Source organism: Electrona antarctica (assembly GCF_951216825.1).
Source record: "Electrona antarctica genome assembly, chromosome: 10".
Lineage (NCBI taxonomy): Eukaryota > Metazoa > Chordata > Actinopteri > Myctophiformes > Myctophidae > Electrona > Electrona antarctica.
In genome coordinates, this window is record NC_136791.1 from 12,961,925 (window position 1) to 12,976,533 (window position 14,609).

The window sequence follows — 14,609 nt, forward strand, 5'->3', positions numbered from 1 at the left end:
TTTTGCAAAAATCAACCTGTTGGTGGCGCTATAAAAGGCCAATGTGAAAAGGGTGGGATATATTCCTCAGCCTAGTAAGAAAATGTGTGAAAGATTTGACGTAAATTGCATGCTGCGTTCATGATTTGAGGCTTTTGTTCAAAACGGGGCAATCTTGCAAACTGTGAAAGCCAATTATAGCCAATTAGGATGGAATATTAAATATCGGACAGATCCGACTTGAGCACATGACCATAGAGATACTGTGTAACGATTTTTGGACAGAATCTGGAGGAGTAATATCCAAAAATGTGTTTTACAAAATTCGGCCTCCTGGTGGCGCTATAAAAGGCAGATGTGGAAAATGCAGGTCAAAGGTTTGTCCTTGGCCTCTAGGGAGTGTGCATGCAACGTTTCACGCAGATCGGTGCAGTTTTAGGTAAACAATGTGAAAAGCTGCCTCATGGTGGCGCTATAACAGGCCGTTCTGGAAAATGCGGGGCAGAGGTTCATCGTTGGCATCCAGGGAGTGTGTGTGCAAAGTTTGGCATCGACCGGGTTAACGGTGCCGGAGATTAGCTGGTAACGGACGGACGGAAGGACGGACGGACGGACGGACGGACGGACGGACGGACGGACGGACGGACGGACACACGGACGGAGTGCAAAACATACTCTCTCCCCATGCCTTCGGCCTGGTGGAGACAATTAGATGATTATCGGTATGTAATAATTGTGCCTATCACCCATTCATCCAACTAATGTCAAGCCAATACAACATACTGTACATTGGAGCCCAGGTTCCAGCACTCAATGCCTGGAGAGATATTGCAGTTATGAGCTCGTGGCAGTACTACTTGTCAACCAGTAGGTGTCGTACCGAGAACAAGGGTCTACAACATTTCTCAATGGAAGAGCAGGGAGAGCACCTCCAACTACCTCCAACCACTACACTGTAGATGTGCTAGTAATATATATAGTAATATACTACTCTACCATACAGATCGGTTAAAATACAAATGTATTTATTAACCACATTAACCCAGGTGTCCGGATTTTGGGCATGTCATAGTTGAACAGCTTCTTTTTTATATAGTAGATCTACAAGCTTATAAATCTGTTATTTTCAAAAATCCTTTTAACATTTTCAAATAATTTGTCAATTTATAAAAAAATAAAGCTTACCTGCTGGCCAAATCCACAGCCTCCTTGTTGGGGGGTGGCACGGTGAAACAGACTGATGGCACCATGGCTTCGTTTCCTCCTGGGCTGATCACCTTCCACTTGGCGCGGTGAGAGTTACTGGCCAGCACGCACTCGTCGTCCTTGTAGATGGTTATCTGGCAGAGTGGCACCATATATTATAAACCCAGTGTTCATTTAACCCAGTGGCTTTCAACCCTATTCCTATCAAGGTCCATGATTTATCCGGCATTTGAGCCGCGGACCACCAACAAATTGAGTTAACCCAGTGGCTTTCAACCCTATTCCTATCAAGGTCCATGATTTATCCGGCATTTGAGCCGCGGACCACCAACAATTTGCATTAAATAGATCTGTAATTCAATAGCAACCATTGCTATAGAGCAGGGGGTTTCTATTTTTTCTCCCCCTGAATATTTTATTTTGGAGAAACTAACCACTACTGTTAAATAGTAATATTGCATAATTTCTGTGTCCACAGTCCACACCATTCATACTCACATTAAACATTAAACAACATAAACAATGGCTAACATAATACCTCTATCTGGCGGTAATCGCAGATGGCTTTGACAGGAATGGATGACCTCACTGCGTTGTCTGGATTCCTGGGCCTGAGCTGCACAATGCTTTTGGCTCGGCCCACCAGCCCAGCTACCGTGCTGCGGTACTGAAGAAGCTGCTCTTTCTCATCCTAGGGGACATAAAAGTTGTGAGTTGTCACACACATTTCATTCCTGTCAACTAGTGGTGGAAAAAATACTTTTTGTTTTGTTTTTCTTAAGTTAAAGTGTCAATACTGCAATGTAGAAATACTCTGTTACAAGTAAAAGTCCGGAATTCAACATTTACTTAAGTAAAAGTACTAAAGTATTGGCATCAAAATGTAGTTAATGTACCAAAAGTAGAAAGTACTCATTGTGCATATTTCACACGTTTTCAAATCTTCTTCTTTTTGAAAATAGCAGATCTACTATTAAGCTTAAAATGTGTTCTTACCATGGATTCCTGAATGTGATCTTCCAGCTTGTGTAAGCTGCTCGTTCGGTCACAGCTGTACTTTCTCTGAATGGCGTCCTGGAGGCTCTTCAGGTAATCCGTGGACTCTTTGGCATCGTTGAAAAACTACATGGAGCAAAAGCATCGCCAGATAAGATGCTGCATTCAACTGAGGAGACTTCATGCTATAAAATCAAGCAACAGCAGTAAAGCCCGCTTTAAACTTAGTACAGCTGCATGCTGAAAATAGAAGGTCTACAAGCTTGCAATGGGTAACACATTGTGAGCTTGTAGATCTGCTATGTTGAGCATTGTGAGCTGGTAGATCTGTGACACTGCCATGCAACTACAGTATGTATGAATTAAGCATAACCTCACCTCAAAATAGACAGAGTTCTGTTTGAGATGCTGCTCTACACAGTAGCAGAGCTGAAGGATCCAACTCCACTGGGTGTGCATGGCTGCTTTGTATGCCTATAGATCAAAACAACATGGAAACCCATTATACATACATACAGACATACATACAGGTCTTTAGGCTGATATCTAACCTGCAGAATGATTCCTATGAAAATATAACAACAATATAATCATTCACAATAAATGTCTCAGATTAAAAAAAACGAAAACAACATCGACTACCTTTTTTCACTGATGAAAACTAAATAAAAACTTAAAGTTATGATTTTTCGTCAACAAAAAAAAATAGAATAAAATGTTAGGGTGGGACTAGTGGGTGTGGAGAAGAGATCCAGTAGAATTAAAAGACAAGCCTTTAATTTTTGTTTGTTTGCGCTCGGATGTTGCGCTCTGAAAATAGCAGATCGGCTATATTCAGCATGCAACCAAGTGTAAAATCTGCCATTACGACGCCATCAAGGCCCACCAAAAGAGTTATAGTCGACACTAAAACATTTGTACTACTACTACTAAGACTAAATGGAATTTTATTCAAAAGACTAAATGACTAAAACTAAATCAAAATTTGCTGTCAAAATCAACACAGCATAGATCCCTAATAAAGTATACTATAGTCACTATCACAGACCTCAGTTCAGGCTAAAGAGATCAGAGCAGGACTTACTTCAATGGTTAGCCTGGCAGGGTGGTTCTCAAGCAGGAGACGTTCAGCCCTGTCCTGCACACCCTTGATCACCTCTTCCTTGTCATCCAGCTCCCTCATTAGCTCCTGGAATGAAGACACGTATGTGTATTTACAGTAGAAGCAGGGTTACAGATATAAATCCTAATAACAAATTAGGGTTGCACCGATACCACTATCTCATAACTGAACCAATACAGAGTATGAGAATTTGCAATAATATGGCACAGATTTCCCCCCACAGTTTTTAAAATGCAGGATTGAATTATAGCTTAAATGTATAGTGGAGAGGATTTTACCCCTTCCAGTAAAATAAACGTATCCTAACATTATACAACTCAATCGTTACCCATGACCTAGCAGTTGTTAAACGACCATATTAGCATGTTCCAGGGCCCCTACAGCATCTAACCCTTGCCCTCTGATTCCTTCAGTGTTTTCTTCCCCTTAAGGTGCTCCATCGTGATTAGAAGAACTAGTAACTCCCTCCTCCCCCACCATCCTGTCTAATAGAGCTGCCTGTGCTGCAGCAGGGGGAAAAGAATCACTGACATAATTATTTGATAAAGGAGTACAGGGCTACACAGGTATATCTTGGTCCATGGGAGGGCCTCAGGCCTGTAGGATTAATGAAGTACATGAAAAGGCTCCTGTAGTGCCTGTGCATCCATGCTTTAGCACAGACAACACTAAGATACTATAAAGTTCTCTGGGTACATTTAACATTGACCCACATGGACCTGTGAATGTATAGATTATTTACAGGGGGAGCTAGAGCACTGGTTCCCAAACAGTGGGTTGGGACCCATTTGTGGGTCGCGGACACATTTTTATGGGTCCATTTTGTTTTTAATTATTATTTCAAAAATATTTTCAAAAAACATTCCCAAAGAAGCTAAATTGTTCATGAATAAAAGACAAAATGCAATGATTATATCAGTAAATAAAAATGTAAGAAATTCCATAAATTAGTGAAAATAGACAATCTACAAACTCACAACGCGGCGCAAGCAGCGATTTGTGAGCTTGTAGATCTGCTATTTTCACTAGTTTGGGTCCCGGACAAACGTCTAATTTCTCTTTTGGGCCTTGAGCTAAAATGTCTGGGAACCACTAAGCTAGAGGGTGCCATCCTGAAAGAAATGACTTACTGCATGGTAGTGTCTTTTCTTAGAGATGTTGCTGTTACGATCGCTCCAGTCAAAAGCGACCTCCTCTTCCTCTTTCTCATTGAGCCAGATTAGTTCCTGGGTCGCCCGCGAGACGAAATCACGCAGACTCTCCAGGTTGTTCTGACGCTCTTTAGAACGGTTCTGACATAAATAAACAAACATAAATCCCTAATAAATCCCAAGTTTGTTTTCACAAAACAACACTGTTACACCATTGCATTGCGTTATAGGATGTCAAAGAATGTTCAACAGATTACTTACCAATAACTTCTCATAGTGACTTTCTAATTTGTTCAGTTTTTCAGAATAAGCCGTTTTTAGAGGTGGATTCATCTGAATCTGAAAAAGAAAAGCACGTTTGAATTTTAGATAAGATAAGATAAACCTTTATCGATTCCTGGAAACAAATGCAGGTGTCATAGCAGCAATGGCAGAAAGAGTGAAACACAGGAGGTACAGGTAAGAGTAAGAGATAAGAAGATAAATAAGAATAAAGATAACATCAACATAAATACACTTATATTCTAGACACACACTAAAGATCTGAATAATTTAACATATGTATACAAATTAAGTCATAAATGTACAGTCTAAAAATTAAGTTATAAATGTCTATCACAAGTTAAGTATATGCATGGATATATCACCATATGAATGCATATAGGCCTACATGTATGTACAGTACAGACTACCAACAGAGAATGCAACAGGATTAGGAATAGATTAAACAATTATCAAAACTGAGGTTAATGCTTAATAATGTAATAAAACAAGACAAAATTAAACTGCACACAGCACATACCTCATTTAGTTTGGCCTCTTTAAGAGTCATTTGGAAATCGTCTATGGCTCTGTGTACACGGTTGTAGTTCTCTAAATGTGTTTCAACACTGGGCAAGTCAGAACCCCACTCGGCACGCGCCAACTTCACCTTCAACACAGAAAAGAAAGGATATATTTGCATGTCCAACGCACACACTCACATGAGTGACATGACATGATGTGAACTTTTTTTTTCATGATGTGATACTTTGCCTATTTTAATGGTTTATTTAAAAAAATAAATGTGGCCTTGATGCTGAACACTCACCTTCATCTCCTCAACCCAGTTCAGAAGGTCCTGAACAAAGTTCATGTTGGCCTCCTCCTCCGTCATGTTGGGGTCCACCATCGAGGACTTCCCCAGGGGCTTACGGATCTGCATGTGCTTCATGTGCATGAGAGAGGTGGGGTCCACGCCCCCACCACCACCTCCCCCACCCAGAAAGGCCTGGACCGAAGCGGTCTGCGAGCCGGGGGTCAAGGCGGGGGACGTCGTCAGGCTGGAGGTGAAAGGGGATCCGGGAGTGCCCAGCCCGCCTGGAGTGAGGGCCGGCGATAGGCTCTGGGAGAAGCCCGAGTTCAGGCTCTGAGTGATGCCAGAGATCATCATCTTAGTCTGCTCCGTGGTCAAGGAGCGACCTTGACTGTATATAGAAGAACACTCGCTTCTAAGGGCCAGAAGGTCATCCCGCAGTTTTGATACCCTGTAAGTAAACGAGAAGCATGACAAATGTTTTATATATATATATATATATATATATACGCACACCCCCCGGTTCATTGTTTTAAGATTTGAAGCATCATATCTTGTTATACAATTGTGTACCTCTGCACCAGTTGATCTACAAAGTGGAATTTCCCATCCAGGAGAATCTGGATGTCTACCACCTGCTGCCTGAGAACGTTCTCACATTCCAACAGGTAGCCAGCGATCTCCGCCTCATTCTGGAACTGGATACCCGACTCGAGACGCTTTGCATCCTTTGCAAAGATAAGAAAGGCAAAGCTTGACTAATCAACAATATGCAAAAAAAAAGGTAAATAATATAATTACAAAATATATAATAATAATAATAATAATTGTACAGTTCTCATAGGATACTTACAGACTGCAGGGCAGTTCTAGCTAATGCTAGTTTGTCCTCTCCATTAACACAGTCCCGTTGAACCCTGTTTGCAATCTGCTGCAACATCTCAAGTCTAAAAAAAAACAAATGCAAAAAAGAAAAGAAAATAAAGTTAGCCACTTCTCTATACAAAAGGAAAAAAAAGATCTGCAAGCTCACAAAGCTTTGCAACGCAACATGCCGTGAGCATATGGATCTGCTATTTTTACATGACACGGTCATACGACTAAGTGGTTAAAATTACGTGAACAATTGTTTTGCATTATTAGTGTATCACCACACTGAGATAAGGCTGACTGTGTAACCTCACCTAGGTCCATAGATTGAGTTGTTATTGAAATAGACAGGGCTGCTGGTATATAACGTGTCTGTGCCAGGTCCAGTGTTGAGGTTGTCAGCAGAGCTCATTAAGCTGGTGAAAGTGCTGTTACTGATGGACGACACACTACTTCTACCACGATATCTGTCCATGATGGACCGATGTTCCTACGTCCGTCCTGCCGCTAAAATAACCGCTTCGGCACCGCTAAACCTACAGACCTCAGCCCCATTCTAACCGTGACAATCTCACAGAGAGAGGACGCTCACATTTATATAGTGTCATACGTGTCCACGCAGCCAGTGAAATGGAACCCACCCTCGAAGAAAATGTTGCCTGAGGGCATGAAAAGTTTGTGGCGTTCTTTGATATATTAGAGCTGACCTTTTTTGGTACGTGTTGAGACAGCACACAGTCTCTACAAGTTATGTAATAATGTACTATGAAACTACATTGCTTCTGTTATTTGCCAATTTTTACTCGGTACTTCATCCACGCCAATACATAATTATGAACCCTACAAGAATGGATACGCTTTCATGTCATCGCTCATCACTAATCTAATTTGGTGCTTTCCAAACACGCCCCCCATCTGCAGACCAACACTAACATTTGACAAGTGTAAAAGCCAGAAATGTCATGTACTCTTCAAACAAAAGGTTAATGGAAACAAAACCTTGAACCGTGCAAAATGGAACTGATAGAGATTGGCACGGCAGGCACTGCAATGACTGCATCATGAAAATATCACTGGTGGCCAATCAGTTTACAATCAAATTGCATAATAACTGTGTAAAAAAATACTATTGAAAAAACAGGAAAAACAAACATACTTTGCAAACGGTTAAAGTGTGGGCTCAGTTTCAGGAAAATACTATTTAATCTCTTTCAATGCCTATTATTGTTCAACCTCCAATACTTGCATTTCAAGATTGGCACAGAATAATATGCACTTTAAATATATTTTTATTGAAGACAGGTTAGCATCAATGAAACCACTCTGGAAAGTTTAACCTAGCAAATACCAAGGTATCGGGTACTTGCAGGTCAGACATGTTCTCTCATCTCCGCTATCATTTCCCTGGGGCACCAGATACACTGCCGATCTACGTCTTTGTTCAGATACGATATGCGAGGGGTTGGCATCTGAGGTGTACGATGGTCTGACAGGTATGTGCCGTATGAGACATCCTGACAAGCTTTAAATCTGCCTGGGAGCAGGATCTAAACATGTCATTGAACAATGACATATACTAGGACTCCATGTCAATCTTATAAATTCCACATTCAGGGTGCCAAAGTCAATAGGCAAACTGAATAGATAGGATTTTAACCCATTTTGGGCGGGAACCCCTTTAGGTGTTAGCATTATGTTATGCTTTAGCTATTGAAAAATAGCAGATCTACAAGCTCATAGCGCGCCACCGAGTGGCGCGCTACGAGCTTGTAGGTCTGCTATTTTTGAAAATTCGAAGAACGAGCATTTTTAGAATCTGATCTCAGGTCAAAATGGGTTAAGTAGACATAGGACTCTATAGTGTATACTCATAGCTTTACTGTACAGATATTCTACTATTAGACGGATGCTGATGAATCTTATAAATTCCACATTCAGGGTGCCCCTCATATGCACAGTGCATATGTCCAAAGTCAATAGGCAAACTGAATAGATTGGATTTTAAGTAGACATAGGACTCTATAGTGTATACTCATAGCTTTACTGTACAGATATTCTACTGTTAGACAGATGCTAGCTTAGGGTTAGTCTGCTTTTGCAGTTTCTCTTTCTCTCAAAGAGCCATTCCTGGCCATTAATACGTGCAAAATAGGGTTCTGTATGTCATGCACGTTACTAAATATCTTGTGTTACAAAATATTTTATTTGTAGTCGTTACGTCCCCACCAAAGACGTCCAGGTGTTATTTTGTGCAAAAGTGCATTATTGGCTATTTCCCCTAATATAAGCCCTCAATGGGGGTTGGGTTTTTGTGCAAAATCGAAATAAGTAGTAAAGTGTGCTGCTTCGGATACTATTTACATTATGAAGATGATTTTTGAGCGATGGAAATAAAAATAAGCGAATTAGCACAACAACCCAATGCCCCATTCAATTAAATTCATTGAGGGCTTATGGTAGGGGAAATAGCCAATAATGCGCTTTTGCACAAAATAACACCTGGACCTCTTTGGTGGGGACGTAAAGCCTTCTAGTATGAAACTCTCCTTTAACCCTATACGTTTCAATATTGATGTTTTAAAGACGTTAATAAATCATAGTGTACATTGAGACAGTACTAGCAGTACTTAGTTCATACCTGTCCACCTCTGGCCTCAGGCTCTTCTCGCGCTCCAACATGGCCACTATTAGTTTACCCCATTCTTTCTCCAAGTCATTAGGGTGGAAACCTGGGGGCAGCTGGATACGTCCAAACTCAATCCACATCTGACACACACACACACACACACACACACACACACACACACACACACACACACACACACACACACACACACACACACACACACACACACACACACACACACACACACACACACACACACACACACACACACACACACACACACACACACACACACACACGCTATTAGTAACGCTATTACTGCCATATATGCACAACCAGAACGCTTGCAAGGATTAAATCAATTATTATAATCACAGAAAAAACTATGCATTAGTAGCTATATACCTCGAGCATTTCGTATAGATGCTTGATTTTGGTCTTCTCATTCTCTTTCACTGGGATTTCATGTTCTTTAAACTGCAAATACTGTGTATAAAGTGCCTGTGTACAAAAAGAACAATACATGAAAAATGAATGGTTGACAGTCAATGTCAGTCATACAGTAGTGTATTTAACTCAGAAGATCATCAAAATAAATCCATATATTGCCTAAATGGAAGTGCCTTTTCCATTAGTAGCGACTACTTGCAGCAAGTGGAAACTGCCCTCTCATGTTTGTGAATAAGATTCAGTTACATTAAAAGCTACCAATGGGATATTTGCAGAAGGCTTACATTATATCCTCAGCCGAGCACTGTACAGTACACTGATAATCAGCAGTCAGCATTTTCTAAGATGAAATGGTAACCCGAGCCTTCAAGAAAAGAATCCTTCAACAAAAAAGCCAGAGCGAAACCTTCCAGTGGTTTTCAATGGACTTTGCTTGTTGCTGTACCTTGAGTTCCACAGGGCTGTTGGGGAATGCTCTGTCTGACATTACAGTCACGTTGTGTTTGATCCACTGGCTGAGGTATTTGATCATGTTCTGGTACTCAACCCATTTGATATCGACATCCTGCATGACAAGAACAAATGGAATGTCAGACATTTATCATTTTCAGCACTTTGGAATGGAATAAGCATAACATACTCACGCCGCAGCATGGTTAATTCAAGTATGTTTCTTGTACCCAATGTATTCCCTGCCCACTGTCGCACACCATAAACTATCTTCACCTAAACGCATCGGCAATGCATTGTGAGCTTGTAGGTTGGCTATTTTTGGAGTGCAACACAAGGGTCGGCTATTTTTGTAGTGCGACACAAGTATAAATTGGGCTTCAGGCATGTAGGCTACTGTACTTACATTAGCATTGATTCCATCAACACCTTCAGGTGCTTTGGGAAAGACATCATACAGTGTTGAGACGTATGTGATGACAGATTTTTCATCAGGAGTTTGGACATCTACATCTGATGAGAGAAATAAGACAGTTAAGATTTCAGGATATGCAGGAAGGTGTCACTGGGTTGATGAATGTAAAATAAATAATCAGCAGTATTTTACATTATAATATTATGACAGGCAAGGGTTCACAAACATGCTGCTTGGTCAATCCAAGCAGTACCCTGGTCTGAATTCTCTGTTTCGGTACATACAGTATATGATTTCAGTATTATGCTAGGCTAGATAATATCTGTCAATAAGAAAACAACTTGCTGCTAGTAAGCAGTTAATGGGTAATGGATAATGCTAGTTAACTAGCATAGCTCAGTATAGCTGATTGCTAGTCAATTCAATTCTATTCAAATTAGCTTTATTTGCATGCGAAAACATACGTTTACATTGCCAAAGCAAGTGTCTATATATAATAAAAATGGGGAAAGTATATACAGTTGGAGGGGGTATGTGTAAACAGAGTTGAGTGTTATTTACATGTTATATATACAGGGTATAAAGCTTTTATACCAATAACAATAACAATTAGCACTAATCTTTTGCCTAGCATAATACTAACTTCGCACATTGTAGGCATGGGAGTCTTTTTGTCGTTGGTCATGTTTTCAAACTCACTTTGGGAGTGTGTAATCTTTTGTATGTATTTGTCTCTGATGTCTTGGTATAGTGGCGCCTTTCTCTATTGCAAGGCTGTGTTCACCGAGTCTGTACCTAGTCAAGGTTTTCTATGTTTTGGGTTGTTTACCACACGCTTTTATTTGATGGACCTTTCCATATTATAGAAAGGGACATTACAGTTAAACATTATAAACCCTTATCTCGTCCAATATCGCCCTTGGCGATCTGTGATCATTAAAGGAGCATTCAGTGATTTGGAAAAATACCCGGTCCACCCGGTAACAAGATGTGCACATGCACACGCTCTACAGTGGGGGAAGTACAACAGACCAACAGCATGTGCACCAATGCCCGCCCCACTCGATCATGATTGGAGGAAGGCCCCTCTCATCCTGATTGGATGAAGGCTTTGCCACCCAAAGCCCAAACCGAAACTAGGGTTTTTTGACCCCAGGGGCTCACTGGGGACAGGGAGGAACTCCTTATATGGTCAGCACACTTTATAGTAGGGAGGATTATCCAAAAAATAAGAAAAAATAAGTGATATTTGAATTAAGTGAAATCACTGAATATACCTTTAATTAATCTCGTCCAATCCCGCCCTAGGCGGGGAATGAGTTAAGTACAATACAGAGTATGGATGACTGAGTCTAGACTCACCTTCAGGGTCCAGTAGTCTGGCCACTCCCAGCTGTTCAGCCGTGCCAAAGGCTCGTTCTAAATTTGATCTGTTGCTCTGGGTTGATACATAGCTCATATCAACCAGGTCTGGCCTACAATGGAGAGAGAGAGAGAGAGAGAGAGAGAGAGAGGAATTGATCATTGGCTAAAATATTTATTTGAAAAGTTTTTATTAACCCATTTTGGGCGGGAACCCCTTTTGGCGTTTTAATAATTCTGTTCTACTTCAGCGCTACGAGCTTGTATTCTATTTTTGAAAAATCGTTAAAATATTTGCTTCTGTGGGGTCCCTGGAACTACATATTTTGAGATGGAGGTCCATGGCCCAATAGAGATAATTATGGGGGTCCTTGACATGAAACAGGTTGAGCACCACTGACATAAGTTTTTCAGAAAAATGTTAGGATTTAGAAGCCTTTTTTTTTAATCGACCTCAGTCCAAAATGGGTTAATTAAAGTGTAATATGGGAACACTTTAAGGGAGTAGTTCACCAATGACTTATTTTCAATTACACACCCCATATAATGTGATAAGCAGCGGAGTCTCTGGAGACTCAATGAACACTCTTTGAGTTGACTAAGGCCCCAGAACGGCTGGCCAACATTGAAGCTGCCAATACCCTACTGGCCAAAGCTGGAACTGCAGGAAGTTCCGGGACGTTCATGGAGGTGGTCGGAAGTTCAGTGACGTCATGTGCGCAAAGTGTGTCAACCCTGACTTCAAACTTGAGACCGCTCTCAACTTGCTCGAGGCATAGAGTTATAATGGTACTTCCGGCAGTCTTCCGGGTGCTTCAAACACCACTGAGCAACTTCCATTGAAGTGAATAGCTGGGGTGCTCCGGGTCCGCTCTCTAGTTTATACTGTATATAACTGCATGGAGTCGACTCCACTGGTCATCAAATTATTGGCTCAGGAATGCGACAAAAACAAAACAAATATCTATGAATTCAAGGCTTCATGGGGCATGTACTAAGTAATTTTTGGGGTGAACTACTCCTTCAAGCCCCTCACATCGTTTGAAATTGAAGGACAGTAGTATCCCATACTATATTTACCTATATTTGTGAATGATGGCATTGAATAGCCTCCCGTCCCTCCAGGACGTAGTGAAGTTGTCGCAGCGCACGCCGCCGTAGCCCTCAGACATCTGCCTGGTCCAGAGCATCAGTCTCTCTTTCGCCGTCATGTCCTCCGACTCTCCAGTCACATGGATCTCTGAGATCTGTTGGAAGCAATGATACGAAAAGGTGTTCAGTCTAAACCAGGGGTTCTCAACCCGTGGGTCGCGACCCCTCGGGGGGGGGGGGGGGGAGGGGGGCGCCAAATTATTTTAGGGGGTCCCGAAATTATTTTCAAAAATAAAATAAAAAAAGATTTTATTTTTCACGATTTTTCAAAAATAGCAGACCTACAAGCTCGTAGCGCGCCACTCGGTGGCGCGCTATGAGCTTGTAGATCTGCTATTTTTCAATAGCTAAATTATAACAATGCTTAAAACACCAAAAGGGGTTCCCGCCCAAAATGGTTTAAGGTTATTGTAGCAGTCAATTTATATTGGGGGTCGGGAGGGGGCGGGGCGGGGGTCCCGAGACATTGCCAAAGCATTTCCGTGGGTCCCCGGCCAAAAACGTTGAGAACCCCTGGTCTAAACCAGTAAACCAGTGGTTTTCAACCAGTGGTCCTTGAGGGGGTTCCAGGTGGTCCCCAGCTAAATGATGGAGAGTTGGTAACCAAATGGACCCTTATGGATCTTTAACTCTTGAGACTACCTTAAAATGAAACCCTGCTTACGGGTCCATTTGGTTTCATTTTGCGCTCTCAAAAGTTACAAGAAGTCTACACAATTAGAGAATGTAGAATAATTGTTATTTTGACGTTTGCCTGTTATCTTTCATTATGGTACCACATCACATCATGGAGTTGTGGACAAAATCTCATCCAATGATAACAAAATATTCAAATCAAAAAGGTGGTCGATAAATAATGGACCTTGATATATGAAAGGGGTTGAAAACCACTGCTGTAAACTGATATTATTTATTTTCTACAAAGCAACAATAAATCATCACACATGTCGGGGTGACTATAGCTGTAATATAGAGGCGTTCTGGTAATCAGAAGATCACCGGTTCAACATTGAGCAAAACACTCCAACAGCTCCCCACGAAGCGCTTATCAAAAAGCCACCTGAGCAAGCCATCTGCATAAAAGTACATTTCCTCTCCCGGGGAGGATACAATACTACTCTTTTCACTAAACAAACACTGCGGTCAAACTGCGGTCAAACAGTACACGATGACCACAGGCATGATTAAGGGGAAAACAATATAACATCACAATAAAGTTAACAGTGGGCACACAGAAAACAGCAACACTTCCTGAATGAACCCATAAGGGTTTACTCTGAGTTACAAATGTATAAATTAACATGCTATTATTAGAGGGATAGGAGAGACGCTTCCCTAGGATGGCCTTATGAATGAAGGCCATCAACATGTAACATCCTACTGTATGTCAATACAGAAAGGCCTGTCCTTAGACGGCCTGCCATTTTATTTGGTGAGGAAGCAGTCTGGCATTAAAAACATTTAATAATGTGCATTCTAGCTGCGGCAGCCTAGTCCAAATCCCTGCAGATTTTTTAAAGTTACTAAATAGAATAGAAGGCTACATTGATGGCTAAAACCAACTATTATCTTGTTTTTTTATTGCCAGTTCCACGACAAATGCAGAAAATGCTAGACAACAGGCAGAGATGGCTAATAAATTACCAAACGCAGTTTATGTTTGAACAAAAGCTTCCAGCAACAAGCTGTTTTTACAGAATATTCACATTAATATCTATGATGAGCCATCCAAACAATAGAACCACTATTTGAAA

General features: G+C 41.2%; 1 protein-coding gene across 18 annotated transcripts in view; it reads right to left on the reverse strand.

Annotated features, from left to right (window-relative positions):
• The window catches only part of dst (dystonin), a 155,304-nt gene that overhangs the window by 88,105 nt on the left and 52,590 nt on the right, over positions 1-14,609 (reverse strand). For all 18 annotated transcript variants that reach the window (XM_079513097.1, XM_079513095.1, XM_079513098.1 and 15 more), the window contains 17 exons: positions 12,784-12,950; positions 11,704-11,816; positions 10,333-10,439; positions 9,922-10,041; positions 9,432-9,527; positions 9,039-9,166; positions 6,384-6,477; positions 6,104-6,258; positions 5,546-5,981; positions 5,258-5,386; positions 4,717-4,794; positions 4,435-4,596; positions 3,266-3,370; positions 2,560-2,655; positions 2,182-2,307; positions 1,724-1,876; positions 1,165-1,319 (listed from right to left, as the gene is read on the reverse strand). In XM_079513097.1, coding sequence (XP_079369223.1) covers positions 1,165-1,319; positions 1,724-1,876; positions 2,182-2,307; positions 2,560-2,655; positions 3,266-3,370; positions 4,435-4,596; positions 4,717-4,794; positions 5,258-5,386; positions 5,546-5,981; positions 6,104-6,258; positions 6,384-6,477; positions 9,039-9,166; positions 9,432-9,527; positions 9,922-10,041; positions 10,333-10,439; positions 11,704-11,816; positions 12,784-12,950 — 2,420 coding nt within the window. The remainder of the gene's footprint in view (positions 1-1,164; positions 1,320-1,723; positions 1,877-2,181; positions 2,308-2,559; positions 2,656-3,265; positions 3,371-4,434; positions 4,597-4,716; positions 4,795-5,257; positions 5,387-5,545; positions 5,982-6,103; positions 6,259-6,383; positions 6,478-9,038; positions 9,167-9,431; positions 9,528-9,921; positions 10,042-10,332; positions 10,440-11,703; positions 11,817-12,783; positions 12,951-14,609) is intronic.